Source organism: Eretmochelys imbricata, chromosome 5, assembly GCF_965152235.1.
Source record: "Eretmochelys imbricata isolate rEreImb1 chromosome 5, rEreImb1.hap1, whole genome shotgun sequence".
NCBI classification, from domain to species: Eukaryota; Metazoa; Chordata; order Testudines; family Cheloniidae; genus Eretmochelys; species Eretmochelys imbricata.
Window position 1 is genome coordinate 34,727,846 of NC_135576.1, and position 18,019 is coordinate 34,745,864.

The following is an 18,019-nucleotide window of genomic DNA, read 5'->3' on the forward strand; positions in this document are numbered from 1 at the left end:
CCTGGCCTCTGATCGATACATGGCTAGATTTACCTCGCTGCACCTTCTCTGTGAGTGACTGCAGTGTGACCTAGAGGAATGAGTCCCCTAGACAGGGGAGGGGGGGAAGCAAATGAGTACAAAACAAATCTGGTCTATTTCTTGTTTTGATCCACTCCATCTATCTTTTACATCTTTGGCTGGCAGCAGACGGTGCAGAAGGACTGCATGCCATCCACATCTCATGGCTGCTCGGCAGAAGATGGTACAGTACGACTGCTAGCCATCCTCATCTCTTGCCTGCCCGGCAGAAGATGGTACAATACGACTGCTAGCCATCCTCATCTCTTGCCTGCCTGGCAGAAGATGGTACAGTACGACTGCTAGCAACCCGTATCACCTGCCTGCTCACCATAAGACGGTTCAATAGGACTGACTGCAGGACTAAAGAGAATGACCTGGTCAAGTCACTCCAAATTTAGTCCCTGCGCCCATGTCTGCCCAGGCGCTCCCAGCCGACGTGGCCAGGAGCACCTCGGACACTACGAGAACGGCTACCAGTCGTACTGCACCGTCTGCTGCCAGAAGGCAATGGGTTGCTGCTACTGTGTAGCAATGCCGTACCACGTCTGCCAGCACCCAGGAGACATACGGTGACAGTTACCTGAGCAGGCTCCATGCTTGCCGTGGTATGGCGTCTGCACAGGTAACTCAGGAAAAAAGGCGCGAAACGATTGTCTGCCCTTGCTTTCACGGAGGGAGGGAGGGAAAGGGGGCCTGACGATATGTACCCAGAACCACCCGTGACAATGTTTTAGCCCCATCAGGCATTGGGATCTCAACCCAGAATTCCAATGGGCAGCGGAGACTGTAGGAACTGTGGGATAGCTATCCACAGTGCAACGCTCCGGAAGTCGACTCTAGCCTCGGTACTGTGGAAGCACTCTGCCGAGTTAATGCACTTAATGCACTTAGAGCATTTTCTGTGGGGACACACACACTCAAATATATAAAACCGATTTCTAAAAAACCGACTTCTATAAATTCGACCTTATTCCGTAGTGTAAACATACCCATAGTAGCTAAGCATCTCGCAATCATTAACATATTTAGCCTCACAATATCCTTGCAAGGTAGGCCAAAACTATTACCCCCATTTCACAGATGAAGAACTGAAGCCCAGACAAGCTAAGTGACTTGCCCAAGTTCACACAGGTGGTCTGTAATCGGACAGAGAATTTAACCTGAGTCACCCAAGTTCTGGACTAGCACCCGTAACCCCTAAATCATCTTTCCTCCAGAAAGTCTTGCACTGTATTAGAAGCAGGAAACTTTGAGAGACTCAGTGGCTGCACTCAGGCGTGCAGCTATGCAAACAAGAATGGGGAAGCTGTGGGAAGACAATAGGGAAGAACAATATTTAAATGGGAGAACCTAGAACTCTTCCCCCAGACATTTTTGAAATTTCAGATACGATTTTCTGCATTTTAGAGAGCTTTAGAAAAAATTTTAGCAATAACAGTAACAAATGCGAGCCAAACCCCAGGAAGGCTAAACTCCTGCATAGATTTCCCAGACTAAAGAGACAAATTCAGACTTTTCTTAAGTCAATATTGTTTTTATATGTTTCCTTTTGATTGCATTTTTGTTTGTTTTCAATGATGCATTTGAACCCTTCTCCACACATGCTGCTGGAACACCCGATCCCAGCCAGCACTCCAAAGCTCCACTTACCACACACTAACAGGAGTCACACACACAAATACCTGATTTTACTTAATGTTTGCTCTCAATCTTCCTGTTAAACTAAGAAAGCCTAAGAAAGCTAAGTGAATGAGCAGCACAATGGCAGAAAGTCAGTGCTGACAAATGCAAAGTAGATTGTAACCTTTCATGAAAAGACCTCGGGTCATCTCGACAGCTTGATGTAAACACGTTCATTGTGTAGTGTTGGTCAAAAACAGCAAACAAAATGTGTAGCCATATAAATATGACAGAAAATACTGGAAACAGTATTATGCTATTATCTAAATCCAAGGTATGCCCTCATTTGGGATGAAATCCTTACATAATTCCCATTGGCTTCAATAGGGCCAGGATTTCACTCTTGAAACACAGCACTCCATTCTGATCACCCCTTCACAATATAGATGCATAATATTGAGCAGGTGATGTAGCAAGTTTTTTGTGTGAGTCAGAGATAGACTGATGGAGAGGCAAGAAATGACCAAGAAAGAATAATTCTTGAATGGAATTTAAGGATTGGGAGCGGAGGGGAATAAGGGGAAATTGGAAGCTGGAATGAAGTGAAAGACAAATGATAGTTTACAGAAGGCTGAAAATGGGAGCGTGGAAAGACGAAAGAAACTCAGGATGTGACGTTGCACTCCATAGGATTCTATGAAAATATGCTAATGAGGGTGAATATGATGTAACTGGGGTATGCTTCATGCAAAAGGTCTCTTGTACAGTATCATTACAAAGCTTATACTCTACTGAGTGTGGTCATCCAATTTGTATAAATGTATCATTCTTGTATCTGAAACTAGAAATATGAAATATAACTCTGAGGTCCTATTTTAATTATGCAACGTGTGGGCCATTAATGGTGGTTTGGAATCTTGATGGCTCCCATCAACTAGGACAATTGGTTGTAAATAGCTCTGTTTATTTGCAAGCCCTCGTGTGAGTCAGGCCAGGAAGAATGAAGGCTTAGGTTTCCCATGACATGTGACCATGTCACCTGGTACTGGAATCCATCTTAAACCTGTTGCTTTTCCATTTAGAAGGAGGGGTGGAGACCCAGAGAAACAAAAGATTCCCGTCCTGTGCCAAAGCTATATAAGGGGGTGGAACAGAACAAAGGGGCAGCAGTCATGAGAAATCCCCTAGCTACCACCTGAGTTGGAACAAGGACTGTACCAGGGGAAAGGATTGGGCCCAGACTAGAAAGGAGTCTTGTCTGTGAAAAAAGCTTATTGGAACATCTCTGAGGGTGAGATTTATCTGTAATCAGTTTCTTAATGTAGTAGGCTTAGACTTGCATGTTTTTGTTTTATTTTGCTTGGTAACTTACTTTGTTCTGTCTGTTATAACTTGGAACCACTTAAATCCTACTTGTTATACTAAATAAAATCACTTTTGTTTATTAATTAACCCAGTTAGCAATTATAGCAATTGCTGGGGGAGCAAACAGCTGTGCATATCTTGCTATCATTGTTATAGAGGGCGGACAATTTATGAGTTTATCCTGTATAAGCTTTATACAGAGTAAAACAGATTTATTTGGGAACTGGGTATCTGGGTGCTGGAGACAGGAGCACTTCTTACGCTGTTTTCAGTTAAGTTTGCAGCTTTGGGGCGCGTGGTTCAGACCCTGGGTCTGTGTTGGAGCAGACTGGTGTGTCTGGCTCAACAAAGCAGGGTTCTGGAGGCCCAAACTGGCAGAGAAAATGGGCTCAGAGGTAGTCTCAGCTCATCAGGTGGCAGTCCGAAGGGGGTCTCTATGAGCAAACCCGTCATAGAGAAGGCTGAAAATGGGAGTGTGGAAAGAAGAAAGGAAATCAGGAGATGAAAGAACAGAGAGAAAGAAGAAGAGGGGGGACAGGCAGTGTCAGGGAACATGAGGTCAGAAGTGATGGAGGAGTATAAAAAACCAAAGAAGAGGAAAACCAACAAAATAAGAGAAAAGAAAAGAGAAAAAATCCAGTAAGTGCAACTTTTGCCACAGATATGTAGTGATGCCTTCAAAAATGTCAGTTCAGGTACTGGGAATTGACAGGTGTGATCCAGAATGACACAGAGGAAGACTTATTTTAAAAAAATACAATAAAGGCAGAGGGTTTCAGAATTGTGTCATTAAAATACTTGTAGAGCATCTTCACATTTTTCTTGAGAAGCCCCCCGGAATTAACCTGCCTATATCTGGGATTCCAAACCTCAAGCAACTTCACTTCTTTCTGATGCATTCCCTTCTTCCTCTCCAGTCCTCAGACAGAATTAAAAGCCAGATACACAGTAGCAAAACTATGCCCATCTTCTGTGTTAGCTCTCCATACACCACGCCCACCCCAAAAAAATGGTTTAAGCTTGACTTTCTCTCAATGGTAAATCCAGATTAATGTCCTGATCCAAAGCTCATTGAAGTCAACGGGACCCAAAGCTCATTGGGACCTATTGCGTCAAATTCAATGGAATAAATGGGCTCAGAGAGTAAAAGATGTTAATATGAGCTTGTCACTGGACAACACTAAACAGTTGAACATGATTCAGGGGCTTGGGTACAGACACTGCTTAGTTCCATGACAAACACATCATTCAAAATCTTTTAAACTTTTTATTAAACATACAGAAAAGAAAAAAAAACAGTTAAAGCATTTGAAATGTAATGTATTAATTAAGGATTTTAACTATATCCCTCATTCCATTTCCCTTTAGAGTTTTATCTGGAAATCCTTCAGTCTGACAGTCTTTTAGATGGTATTAATGATGGTAATAACTAGCCTTTTTTGGTGAAACAAAAAGAAGTTGAGATGGCCTGGGCCTGGTGTTGTTAAAGGTACAGTCTCATTTCCTTGAAGACAAAATAAGTCAAACATGTACCAAAGGGAAGAGAAGAGAAGAGAACAGCAAAGATAGAAAATTCAGCTTCTGTCTCTAGTGCTGACTTTCACCTGCAACCTCATTGCTAAAGGAATGTGGGCTCAGCACACGGTTTTATCAGCCCCTCCAAAACCTGGCAAACTTGTACCAGCATCCAGCATCCATACATTGCTTTTAGCTGCCTAGCTGGTCATGGTCTCACAGCAGTGTTACAAAAGATGCAGTCTTGGCTGGTGAAAACAGATTCTTATAAAACAGAAGGAAAGGAAGAGAGACAGGAAAGAGAATACATAAGGTAAGACAGCAGGAAACCAAGTCTCACATTCTAAGTGGCATCTGGAATTTAGCCAGAGCCAGTGATGTCATCTGGGTCACTGTTTCTGGTCCAGTCTGGCCAGGACATCTCTCAGGATCAGGACAGTGAAGGTCCAACAGTGTTGTGCTAGATTCTGGGGTCTCAGAAGATGGAAGTGGAAGCCACGATGGTAAATCTCACTTCTAGCTCACCTCTCAACCATTTTGATCCTCCCCACCTCCCCCACAATGTCTTTTTTTAAGGACCCAACAGGAAGTGGTGGGCAGAATAGCCCATCCCCTTATTATTTTGTTTGCCAGTTAGGCCTAATTTCCAACACACCAATTTGGATCTATTAATTTCCAGTTCTATACTCCATTTATTTCCAGTTACAGTCTTAACGCAGTCCTGGGGTGGAGTCAATAGACCATTTTTGTCTGGATTAATTTGTTCTTTCATGTTTGCTGAATTTTATGAACAATTTTATGTAACAAACTGAGTTAAACTTTTGCTACCTTGAACAACTTAGAGCACAGGCATTTGCACAACAGACCCAAAGTGTTTCCATTGATTTCAATGGGCTTTGGTTCAGGCCCTACCTCCCTTGAAGTCAGTGGTGTTACATGGGTGTAAAATTAATGTCAATGACAAGAGAACATGGTCTCTGAATCTATTTGTGTGGGCCAGTTAAGCGGAACTATTTTTTTAATGTAATTGGCACTGAGTTTTAATTTATTTCTATCTCGCTGAGAGACATTTGTGCATATTATCAAACTAGTGTTTCATACTGGCTTACGTCTGGGGGAACCAGCAGCAGCTTTCAAACCCAGAAACATTTCTCCGAAGTTTGGGACAAAATGAGCAGCTACAATGGTCTGTGTAGAGTAGCTGCAGGTTTCATGTTTCAGCTCCGCCTCACATTCCAGGCCTGCTGAGGCTTCCCTCAAAATTCTCCAAAATGGAGCCTCTCGCAACTTATCCTTTAAAATGTTCAGTGCCCAAAGCAAGGGTGTTTGTTGTTTTCCTGTCAATGGTTTTGTGTACAGTGATGCTCTGCCTGTTGCAGCTCAAATTCTTAAAACCTAAAATCAAAGATTTTTATTCTTTTGAAGTGAAAGATTCCAGAGGGAGGACCGTTTCTCTGGAGAAGTACAGAGGCAAAGTAAGTTGCATCTTCAAAGCACTATTTCTTTGTTTACTAAAACTTTAGAGAGCAACAGATATACTCAATTTACATATGGTAAAAACACTGTAGCATTATGGGGAGATAAAGATGTTTGCTAAAATCCCCTGTTCCTTCAGTATTTAGTGCTAAACTAGCAGTACAGATGCTATATTAAGTTTAGTGATAATGAATAATGTAAAATGGTCATTCAATATGATTTGTTATAACTGAAATGCTCTAACAATGCAACAAATATATTTTAACCACAGTAGCGAAGAATGTCAGCATATTGCAATTATATTTTAGAGGCTGATCTAAAATATATAATGTGAGACTGTTTATTATGCACAATCCTTAAATGTCTGACTTTGCATGTGTGCTTTTAAAACTAAACTGTAATTTAAAAACATTTTATCCTTTTCAAGGGTCTAATGATTTTTATTAAAAGAATGTATCTTAAAGAATACCTGATTTCAGCTTCTGATATTCTTAATATATCTAATGAGATTATGCTCCAATGGTCAAAGATAGTATTCAAGCAGGAGAGATTATGCTATTGAAAGTTATATCTTTAAGACTTGAAGTAATTTAGGAACTTGCCGTTTCTTTCTAAATGTTCCACCTTCTATTTCTCTGAAGGCGTCTTTGGTTGTAAACGTGGCCAGTTACTGCCAGCACACAGACAAAAATTACATCTCGCTGCAGGAATTACACAGAGAGTTTGGTCCATCCCACTTCACTGTGCTGGCCTTTCCGTGCAATCAGTTTGGAGAATCGGAGCCTAGCTCAAGCCAGGAAATAGAATCTTTTGCCAAGGGAAACTATGGAGCAACTTTCCCTATTTTCCACAAAATTAAGATTCTAGGATCTGAAACAGAACCTGCATTTAAATTTCTGATAGGTAAATATTTGCCTATTATATATTATGCTGCATATCATTGCAATTTTTTTCATTTATATTGATTTTTTCCCCAAAACATAAGGGGAGAACAGAAAAAATGGCAGAAGAACAGAAAGGTAAAGAAATGGGAGGGGAGGGAGGAGAAGGAACAGGGACAGAAGACATCTCAGTTTCCATCTGCTAGGAATTAATCAAAGATTTCTAAAACATTAAACCAAATCTTTTCAAATTTATATGAGGTTACTCTTAACCAAAATGTTACCTGCTCTTTACAATATTATTTTTAAAGCAAACATGTAATGGCCTGATTTAACTGTTGTTGTCTATTTTTTATTATCATTACAAAATATTTTATATGAAAAGTTGTTCAAAACACTATATTAATCTTTCTGAGAGAATTTAATAGAGAAATCTCCATTATTGTCTTCGCAAAAAGAAAAGGAGTACTTGTGGCACCCTAGAGACTAACCAATTTATTTGAGCATAAGCTTTCGTGAGCTACAGCTCACTTCATCAGATGCATCCGATGAAGTGAGCTGTAGCTCACGAAAGCTTATGCTCAAATAAATTGGTTAGTCTCTAAGGTGCCACAAGTACTCCTTTTCTTTTTGTGAATACAGACTAACACGGCTGTTACTCTGAAACCTGTCATTATTGTCTTATATTTCTTAATATTTCAACAGTTAATACAAACATGTGTAGATCAGCAAATTCCCCTCTTACCAGACATGTATATCTTATTGACTTAGATGCAAGTTATGCATGAACAGTGGGAAATAATCACTGGTTTACATTAACTCATTTTGTAAATTTTTGAGATCCAATCTGCAAAACCTACTCACACAACTATGCCTCATTCACATGAGAAGCCACTGGAACTTACTCATATGAGTAGGGGTTTGTAGGTATGGGCCCTGTATTCTCACAAATAGGAATGAGGCTGTATTTACTTAGGGCTTAAATTAAAGCTCAATTAAGCCAATTGAAAGACTCCTACTGACTTCAATGTGCTTTGGATCAGGTCTTTGGTTACCATTGAATTTCTGTATAATAGAGGAAAGATGGTCCAGTTGTCAGGGAACTAGCCCGTAACTTGGGAGAGATATGTTCAATTCTATGCTCTGTCACAGCTTTCCTCTGTGACTTTGAGTAAGTCACTTACCCTCAGGTCCTCATCTAGGAAACAGAGATAGTGATGCTTCCCAGCCTCATAGGGTTCCATGAGTATGCGGTGCTCAGCTGCTCTGGTGATGGGGGCCAACTAAGTACTTTTAAAGAGGATAAGTTTCAAAAATCACTTGCCATATCACTAGCAAAACAACAAGATACTGCAGATTTTGTAAATCTTTTCACCAGTCTGAATTTCAAATATGTTTTCTTTTCACCTAACTAAAAACAATGGATCAAATTCTGCACTAGTTTATACTCCCTTCAATCCTAATATCCCCTCAGATAGCATTATGATCATTAAGACAAGGAGAGTGTTTGACTTCAGTTACATTACAGATGGTGTAAATTAGTGCAGACTATGCCCCATTCACTACATTAAATAAATACTTATCCATACCCGTGGAGGGAGAGAGATACCACATTCACTCTTTCTGTTCTAAAATGCATAATACCTTGTTTGACATAGACAAAAAATCAGTTTATTTGCTATTTGTATATTTTGAAAGTATTTTATGAAATTCATCCTTTCCCTTCCCGCAGTCCCCTGCCTCAAAGGAATTTACTGTGCAGCTTCTGCCCAAAGAGGATGATATTTTCACTCTCTTATACATTTAATACTTTCTAGGTCAAATTCTCAGCCACACTGGGACAGTTTTACACTACACCACCCATTGATTCTGACCATACAACTAGTATATCCAGAGCAATCATCCTAGTGCAAGGAGGATCCTCCAGTGGCATAGAGATGGTGCAGAGTCTCTTATGAAGTGCTTAATTTGTAATGAAACAGGTGCTGGGGCTCAAGCAATTAGGTGCCAGGCTGAAGCAGTTTTTTTACTTTCATAACTGATGCAGCAAGCCCAGAGATACCGGGGCTATAAATTGCCAAGCCTAAAGGTGCCAGGGCTCTGCCCTGACAAGCCCTGGCACAAATTAAGCACTGTCATTTCACTCCTTCATCCCAATGTAACAGCAAAAGGGGAGATTGGCCAGTGCAATGGGGTTATGCTCAGGACACTGCTAAATCTCACTGATCCCCAGCAGTGGTTTTGGACCGTGGGAACTATTGCAGCTGCTGTAAATTAGAGCAGTCATCAAGCTGCTCTAATTTACACTGGGAGTCTAGCTCTGTATTCTAGCCCAGAATCAGGAGAAGGGCAATGGTGAGTTTATACCACCCCAAGACCTTCTCTTCTGACTTGCACTGTGTGCAATTCAGCTTGATCCTAGATATAACAATTAAATCAAGATACAATTATTAAACAGAAAAGGGTCAACATGACATAGAACATATCCCGCCATCCCTTGGCATGGAAAATTCCTATTAAGGCTGTGGAAGTTATGAATATGGTTCAGTGGCAGACTTGGGCCAATGGCTTTTAATTAGGTTTGGAAGGATTAGATTTGTATCTGTAAATGTCAGTACACATCGACTTCACAGTATATACACAAATGACGAAAAATATTTCAATTGATGATCATTGAAATTTACAGATAAGCAAAGTAAGAAAAGTGCAGCTTAAGAACTTATTAGAGTTGACTTAAGGATATTTACTTTGTATATCTGTATATTTTGACATGTGATGTGACAGTTTGTGTTTCATCGGTTATAAAGCTTTAACTTTTTAAATCTAACCGTCTGCTGTCATTAAATAAATATTGTCTGATACCCCCATTGCCTCATACACCCCTAATTTCCCGCTACTATGAAAATGTTAATTGTTAAAAATCAGAAAAAATGCCTAAAACCCATAGTTTTATGCAACTGTGAAAATTTAAATTGAAAAAAAATTTAAAATTACTTAAAAACAAACATTGATATTATCCATCAAAATGAAAAAAAAATACCATCAAATTCTGCCAAGCTACTTTTAATGAATTAATGTAGGACCCTATTCTCCACTACATGGCTTATTCCCCTATAGAAGTGATAATTCTGAACTCACAATTTTCTTTAAATTCTTCCATCAGGCTATGAGTTCCCCCAAGAAAGGGCCAGGGGCTCCACCAGCTAAATCTGCAGGATCCATGAGGGTCTCCAGGGACATGGCAAAGGCAAGGGACTCTACTGCTGCTGCCTTTGGGAGCCATGCTGCCAGGTGTTTCTTAACAGCCTGTCGTCCCCAGAAACCTCCACTCCCAGAAATTCCATAGGACAGAGTAACCTCTGAGGCTTTGCCTCATGAGACTGAGGGGGTAGAATCATGCAGAAATTGACCCAGCCATCACCCCCAACATCCCCATCTCCTGTACCCACCTGCCCCCTGCTAGCCCATAGAGCTGGAAATACTATGGAGCCCTTACTGAGGGACATCTGTAGGGCAGGGAGAAGAGGTTTAACTACAGAGGTGGCAGCGCTCTCCCATGTCATGCTCCCCAGGAAGCAGAAGAGAGTATTTGGCTCTTACACTGCTTCAAAGAGAAGGGGAAAAGTCTTTCATTTCACCCTCCTCGATCAATAGAACCATCCAAACATCCAGATCAAGAGACTTAACACAGAATGGGATTTTCCTTTTTTCAAATGAATGTTAAAGAATAGCTGCTCTGTGGCTAAGCAATTGCAAGGATAGCAGTATTTGAGGCCACTAAAAGTATCTGATGCCTTTTCTGCAGATTCTTCAAAGAAAGAGCCTAGGTGGAATTTCTGGAAGTATCTTGTCAGCCCAGAAGGTAAAGTTGTGAAATTTTGGAGACCTGAAGAGCCCATAGAAAACATCAAGCCAGAAGTAGCATCCCTGATCAGGCAGATCATCTTGAAAAAGAAAGAAGATCTCTGAAAAGGCCATTCAGTCTGTGAATCCATTTTACCGCATGTATAGACAATCTTAATACATTCCTGTTAAATGATGCTAGAAGCTAGACCATCAAATGTTTAAATTTCTCTTTGGTTTTAATGGCAGTACTGAGAATAATTACAAATTATTTAAGCGCTAATATAGGGCCCAATCCTGCGACATACTGAGCACCAATAAAGTCAATGAGAATTGCAAGGCACTCAGAATTTTGCAGGATCAGACCCTTAGTTTGGCATAAAATTGCTAATGTGCCCTGTAAGTTCACACTGCTGCCAATGGTTAATAATGTCACCAACATGAAAATGATTAAAAAAGAAGACAGAGGGTTTGTATGAGTATGAAGTTGACTAATTTATCAAGCCAAGAGCTTTGTTTCCCAGCTACTTGTAACAAGTGTTGGGGATTTTTTTATATTTGATTGCCAATCATGAAACTTCTGTGACTGAATTACTTTAGGGCCATTGTATCAATCCAGAAGCATCACACCAGAGTAGTTAAAACTGAATGCCACTGAAAATACCAGCTTTGCTACATTAACAGAGGAAGGTTGATGAATTGTGAAAATTACAAACTAAGTTTTAAAAAAAATTGTAAATAGATAGTTCTATGAAGATTGTTTATTAAAAAAGAAAAAAATCACAAAATGGTTCCTAGCCTACATTGTGTGTATTTTGATATATTTCACAAAATGTTCTGTGACACTGTGCAGCCATACACAGTGAGAGCATTCTGGAGAATCTAACACTAAAGCAATGATAAGATCGGCCCCTATTTTATTTGGAGCTAGGCAAACTTAGATTGCTAAACTTTGTGAATCAAGCAGCAGACAAGCTGGGATTCATCAGGCATTGTGGCTGTATTTTACAGTCTGAGACAAAGCAGGATAAATTACTAGAATAATTCTAAGAGTGGATACGCTATAGTAAATATCACATCTGGAAGAGCTGAAGTGTAATGATGAATAAAGATGGCTGGTTATGTGTGGCATTTTCAAACCAAAGATAGTAAAGTATTCACACTTTCTCACCATTTGTGGTGTGGGAGAGGGGAAACTGTGAGGATCTTGAAGCTGAATCTGGTTGGAGGCTGTGGCTTCATTGGGGAGCCCCTAGGCCAAAAGAAGGCATTGCTGGGGAGGGAAGAGGCATAGCCAAAACTGCCAAAGTAGAAGGTGAAGTTGTTCTCAATGCCAGAAACCTGGACGGAGAGCAGCACTGGAAACACTAGAAACGAATCTGCCGATGCACATGGGGCCAAGCTGGAGGGAGGAATTTCACCCTTGTACTGTTCACAGTGCCGGGTTTACAATGGCGCCATGGAGCCGGGCCCATGCTCAGAAGGGGCCCCGGCCTGCTCTGCTTGCACTGCGCCCTGAAACCCCGCTGGCTCCCCCACCCACCACTTGCTCCTCTCAGCCTGCCTGCCGGCTGACTGAGGGTTCGTCACCGTCCCCATCCCCACACTCCTACTTGTCTCTGTCCCCCGCCCGGACCCCAGTGCAGCCCCGGCTCCGGGAAGTCTCTGCTTCCCACCACCTGTCTGGCCCCACCTGTCTCCCGGAGCTGAGCTGCCTGGGACTGGTACAGAAGCGTGGCCAGTCTCAGGTCTCAGCCGGTGGGGGCGGACAACAGTGGGGGGAGAGGGGTTTGGCTGGGCCTCTCCAGGCAAGTGGGCCCTCAGGGAGCCTGGCCAGGGCAGGCCCTGGCCTGGCTGATCACGCCACTCCCAAGGGGCCGGAGCGATTCCCTGCCCCGGGACCAACCCTGGCTGCACTGCCAGCTCAGCCTGGCAGACAGACACCTCCCAGCAGGGCAGGTGAGTGTGGCCGAGAGGCAGGGCATGGGGGAGTGGGTCTCTTCTGGGTCTGTGGGGGGGGAGGTGTGTTTGTTGGGGCACTAGGGTGTGGGGGTTCTGTGGGGGGGTGCTGGGCACTTGTGGTGGGATTGTGGGCTGGGGGGCGCTGGGCAGGGCTGGTGTTGTGCAGGGCACTGTGCATTTGTGGAGGGGTCTGGGGTGGGTGCTGGGTATAGTGGGTCCTGAGGGGCTCTGGCCACGGGGAGTTGGGGGATGTTGGGCGGGGGGGGGCTGTGTGGCACAACATGGGCCCACCCCCTGAGGGGAAGGGACACGCTGGCAGCACAGGGCCAGGCGGGCCACTGGACGTCTGGCAACTGCTGGTTTGTAAACAGTGCCCTCGCACTGGGCTGGGCGGAGCTGGGCCGCCCCTGCCATGCCATGCCTCATTGCCCCTGGCTGGCCCCTTGCTCTGGGGACTGACCTCCTCGCACCATGCTCCATTGCCTCCATGGGGGCCCACAGATACGTTTGGCGCCAGGCCCACAAACGGTTGATCCAGCCCTGACTGTTTGTGGAATGTAGGTACAAGTAAACAGCAGTCATTAATGTGCAGTTATTCACACAGCTTTGTGGTGGATACTAATTTCACAGAGATTAGGTAAGAGGCAAACTGTACCACATATCCTTTGTAATCCACACAAAGGTGCTGGGGAGTGGGAACGATAGGCATTTGGGGCATTCACCTCAGAGTCATTAGTCCGACTAGTAGTTCCATCCAGGCTGGTAGTGAGAGTAAAGGACATTGTGACAGGGCAGTCTGCCCCTTTCTGGCTCAGGAGGCATGGGGCCTGGCAGCCCTATTCAATTAGTACCACCCTACCACACCTGGGTAGGGTGTACGACTTAAAAGGGAGAAAAGCCAGCAGTGTCTGAGGGTGACTGGGGAGGAGTGTAGACTGATGGTTTTTTCCTGAGGGCCAGAGGCCTTTGTACTGAGCTGGCTGAGGAAGAGACCCAGGGGAGAGCAAGGAGCTCTCCAATGGGAAACCTGAAGGAAAACTTGTGTCTTGAGTCCTTTAAGTGTGTTTGGTAATGAAAGAGGTGCCAGGGCTCAAGCAATTAGGTGCCAGGGCTCAACATTTTTTTTTACTTTCATAATTGATGCAGCAAGCCCAGAGGTACCAGGGCTATGAACTGCCAAGCCTAGAGGTGCCGGGGCTCAGCCCTGGCAAGCCCTGGCACAAATTAAGCGCTGGTGTCTAGGTATATCTTGGAAATCAAATGATTACCCATTTCCACAGATCTTTACTTCTTCCCCATAATCTACAGCAGGAATGGTTTAACCTGGGACTCCTTTCCTTCGTAAAGAGCCACCAGGAATATAAATTTTCCAAATACATTTCAACCAACCTGACTTGAGCTGGAGTATCTTACCTCCTCTCTGTTGGATGTTCTGACCCCAAAACGACCAACAGAAGTAGTGTCAAGCAAAACCAAACAATTCCCAAACTGTGTCTCTGGTTCCCTTAGGAATCTTTTTATATCCTCTCTGAATGTTTCCAGCTTATAAAGTTACATTACATACTATTGTATGAAATGCACATTTTCATATGGGACCTAAACCTTAAAGCAATACTCACATGTGCAAGTAGTCCCTTTGAAGTCAATGTGATTATTCATATAAGTAAAATTTTGTAGGATCAGACCCAAACATATTAACTCCTGATGTCGAACAAGCCACAATATCTACAGGCCAGATACTCTGCTGGTATAATTTGGCTTAGTGGCCACTAAAGTCAATGGATCTATGCCAACACACATTTACAGTTGTGGGCCAGATCTGCTCAGCATCTGGCCCACAATCTTTACAGAGAGAGGCTCATAATAACCACTTGTAATCTACTTGTCTAAATATTGATGCAAGATTGTGTGCTAATGTGGAAGTGTATTTAGTTGCTGGTATGTGAACAACAGCTAACTAACAATACACTGCCTAATCAGCACATACACAAAACTAGTTCTATTATGGGCCTTAATGCTGCAAGCCTTCCACATATACACACATGCTGTTTCACTGGGAGGTCTTCACTTGGAGAGTTTGCAAGAATGATGGGGTATATGTGTTACTTGGCTTACCTGGGAGCTCATATAATGAAATAGTCTGTTTTTTTTTTAAATAAGAACTGCCTAGATACAAATACAAGGCATGGATTTCATCAAATGAATACCAGCATTTGGACACCAGGATTGTAGATGCCTTAAGCTAATACTGAAATACTCCTATCAAGAAACAAAGTTTATTTCTTTTAAAATTAATTTAAATTAGCTGGCTATAAACCATTTCCCTTGAACAGAAAACTGACAAAGTGGCTAGCAATGTGAATGGTAAATGACAGTGCATTGATCTGAGGGAGGCATCCAATAAGTGTGCTGCAGAAGACAATAACCCCAGTTTTCCTGAACATCTGAATTAGTGATCCTGAAGAGGAGTTAATAGAACATTAATAATATTGACAAGTAATGCTACAATAGGAGATGTTGCAAAAATCATTGAGAACAGAGAAACGATACACAAGGATAAAGGGACCAGTCCCAAAAAGTTCTAAGCACCTTTTACACCCAAGAAAGTCAGTGGGAATTGAGTGGTTTTCGGAACCTAATGGAATTGTACCCATCAAGTGTGTTAACATAAGGACAGGGAAAGAAATTAAACAATATTCAGTATGAGGCTGATATTTCTTGCAAAGCAGTAATGCAGTGACTGTAGCCGGTATATTATATATATATGTGTGTTAACAACATGAAAAAAATCAATCTCTTTGATCTTCATTATGCAGGATCATAACATTCAGATTAGAGTTCTTCTCTCTGTGGAACTGGTGAGAACCCCTAGAAACACTACATACATCTTTAGTACTTCAGAACCACAAAAATGTTGACAAATTTGAAGGCACTTGGAGAAGACAGGAACCATTTTCAAGACACTGTTCCCCTTTCCTCTCTCGCCAGTACAATAGTGGAAATGTCATGATGACACTAAAATATAATTTTGGGGTATTTGGTAGGACATTTGATTGAACACCTTTGGGTTTGTCAATTTTTAAACTCTATCAGCTTTTAATTGCTCATTGAAAAAAATGTAAATTTTGCCTAATGTTGTTTTATTAATGTATTGACATATTCTATATAAAACAGCAAGAACATTTCAAAGGAAAGAATTTAGGAAAGTCATTGCTTGTTGGTTTGAATTCTACTATCTGTCTATCTGACTTAAGTATTTATAAGGCCTCCTATTATATTGGTCTCTAAGTGCTGATCAAAATTTAAAAGCATTATAAGAGCTAAACAAAAGTTTTCTCTTTGTACTTTGGATAACAGGAGTGTGTGAAACAGCGATAACAGTAAATATTAGGTTTCACTATTGTTTGATTATACCCTTTACAGCAGAAAATAAAAAGGGCCTACAAGATGCACCATGTAAAATAAAAAGAAAAGGAGGACTTGTGGCACCTTAGAGACTAACAAATTTATTTGAGCATAAGCTTTCGTGAGCTACAGCTCACTTCATTGGATGCATTCAGTGGAAAATACTGTGGGGAGATTTATATACACAGAGAACGTGAAACAATGGGTGTATATAAATCTCCCCACTGTATTTTCCACTGAATGCATCCGATGAAGTGAGCTGTAGCTCACGAAAGCTTATGCTCAATAAATTTGTTAGTCTCTAAGTTGCCACAAGTCCTCCTTTTCTTTTTGCGGATACAGACTAAGTCGGCTGCTACTCTGAAACCTGTCATGTAAAATAAGTTTTGCTGCAGTTGGACGATCACAGTATGTGCAATAAGATAGCAGGTGTAAGTTAGCTGGTGTCGGATTTTCAACCAGCTAACAATACACTGCCTTCCTAGCACACACATTTAGTTACCACCAATGTTCTCACAAGTTGGTATCCTGATGTCTTCATAGTCTATCTCATTAAAATAACAGGGAGCTGTCCCTGCAGCAGGTGACAGTGTAGTAGAGACTGCTAGATTCACATAAAGCAGCCAGCTAACAGTACACTGCCTACCAGACACAGGGAGTCTGAGCAAGGCAACATATTTCCTTTTTAAAGATGGTGTGACTGAATTTTATTCGTAACAGGAACTTTGCAAAGTGGAGTGATGGAAAAGTTAAAGAGCCATTTGAGCAATCACTCCATTTTCCATCTAATTTCAATGTTGCTAACCTCTTTCAAAATTAACTCAATATGTATTTCAACCCAAAATGTAAATACTTACATGCAATAAATATCAAGGGCATGATTCTGATCTTAGTTAAATTACTGGTAATACAGACTAATTCCAAGGAAGTCAGTTGAGTTACAATAGTGTAAAGCAGTAAAAAGTGAGATCTGAATCAGGCCCTAAACTGTCAGCCAAAACTTCAGAGAGTGTTAGACTAGATTCGCTTTTCATTCACATCAGTTTTACTGGATTTAACTGGAATCACCCTGGATTAACACTGGTGTAATTTAAATAAGAATCAAGCTAAATTCTGCCCTTTTTTGGTAACCATTCTAGCTCATGCCCTGATTCAGCAAGGCATTTAAGCATGTGGCTAACTTTAAGCATGTGAGTAGTCCCATTGACTTCAATGGGCCTTTGTATCAGGCCCGTAATGAGCAAAATTGATGTTGCTGATAAAAATTCACCTTCACGGTGCTTAATTATTATAAATTTGGATCTTAGGACTCATATGGGTAGTGAGCTGTATGGATGTTACTGAAGGCAGAACCAAAGAGGTTGTATGGATGTAAATAAGGACAGATTGTGGTCCTTTCTCTTTGCTTTTCAAAACTGGGCTCTTATACCACTCAAAAGGAATTCTATCTTGCAATACTCCTGAATTATCAAAAAAAACCCCACCTATATGAACAATTACTTGTCCAGTTGCCACGGCTAGGCAGAAGCCAAATGAATGAGTTGGTTAATATGGATCTGATTCCCATCACAGTCCACAAGAGGTTGCTATTTCCATGACTTCCATGATGCTTTTGAATGCAACAACGTGGAATGCAGCTAGCAACTGTTCATATATCAAGTTCTCAACAGCCAGCTAGCAATGCACTGCCAAACTGTCACATCCTTGTGCTCCATCAGTGCTTCTTGGCCATTTTCTGTGTCCCACAGACAGCTTTCTATAGCTTAGCTATTGTTCAACATGTTTAGTCTAGCATTGTGCCTTCCCAATAGTATTGCTTGTATGAATGTTAACAGTAAATGCCCAAATAAATCTGTTAGTCTTTAAGGAGCCACCGGACTCCTTGTTGG

At 41.8% G+C, this 18,019-nt stretch overlaps 2 protein-coding genes across 5 annotated transcripts in view; one reads left to right on the forward strand and one right to left on the reverse strand.

Moving 5' to 3' along the window:
- Positions 1-18,019, reverse strand: part of CDC20B (cell division cycle 20B) — a 52,993-nt gene that overhangs the window by 33,721 nt on the left and 1,253 nt on the right. The window lies entirely within an intron of this gene.
- On the forward strand, positions 5,835-10,889 carry GPX8 (glutathione peroxidase 8 (putative)). Of its 4 annotated transcripts, none has more exons than XM_077816276.1 (3): positions 5,835-6,038; positions 6,681-6,942; positions 10,726-10,889. In XM_077816276.1, exons 1-3 carry the CDS (start codon positions 5,835-5,837, stop codon positions 10,887-10,889), a joined length of 630 nt encoding a protein of 209 aa, XP_077672402.1. The 4 variants fall into 4 exon arrangements, with proteins under 4 accessions (XP_077672402.1, XP_077672404.1, XP_077672405.1 ...); XM_077816278.1 differs by having other exon boundaries at positions 5,835-5,885; XM_077816279.1 differs by having other exon boundaries at positions 5,835-5,885; positions 6,807-6,942.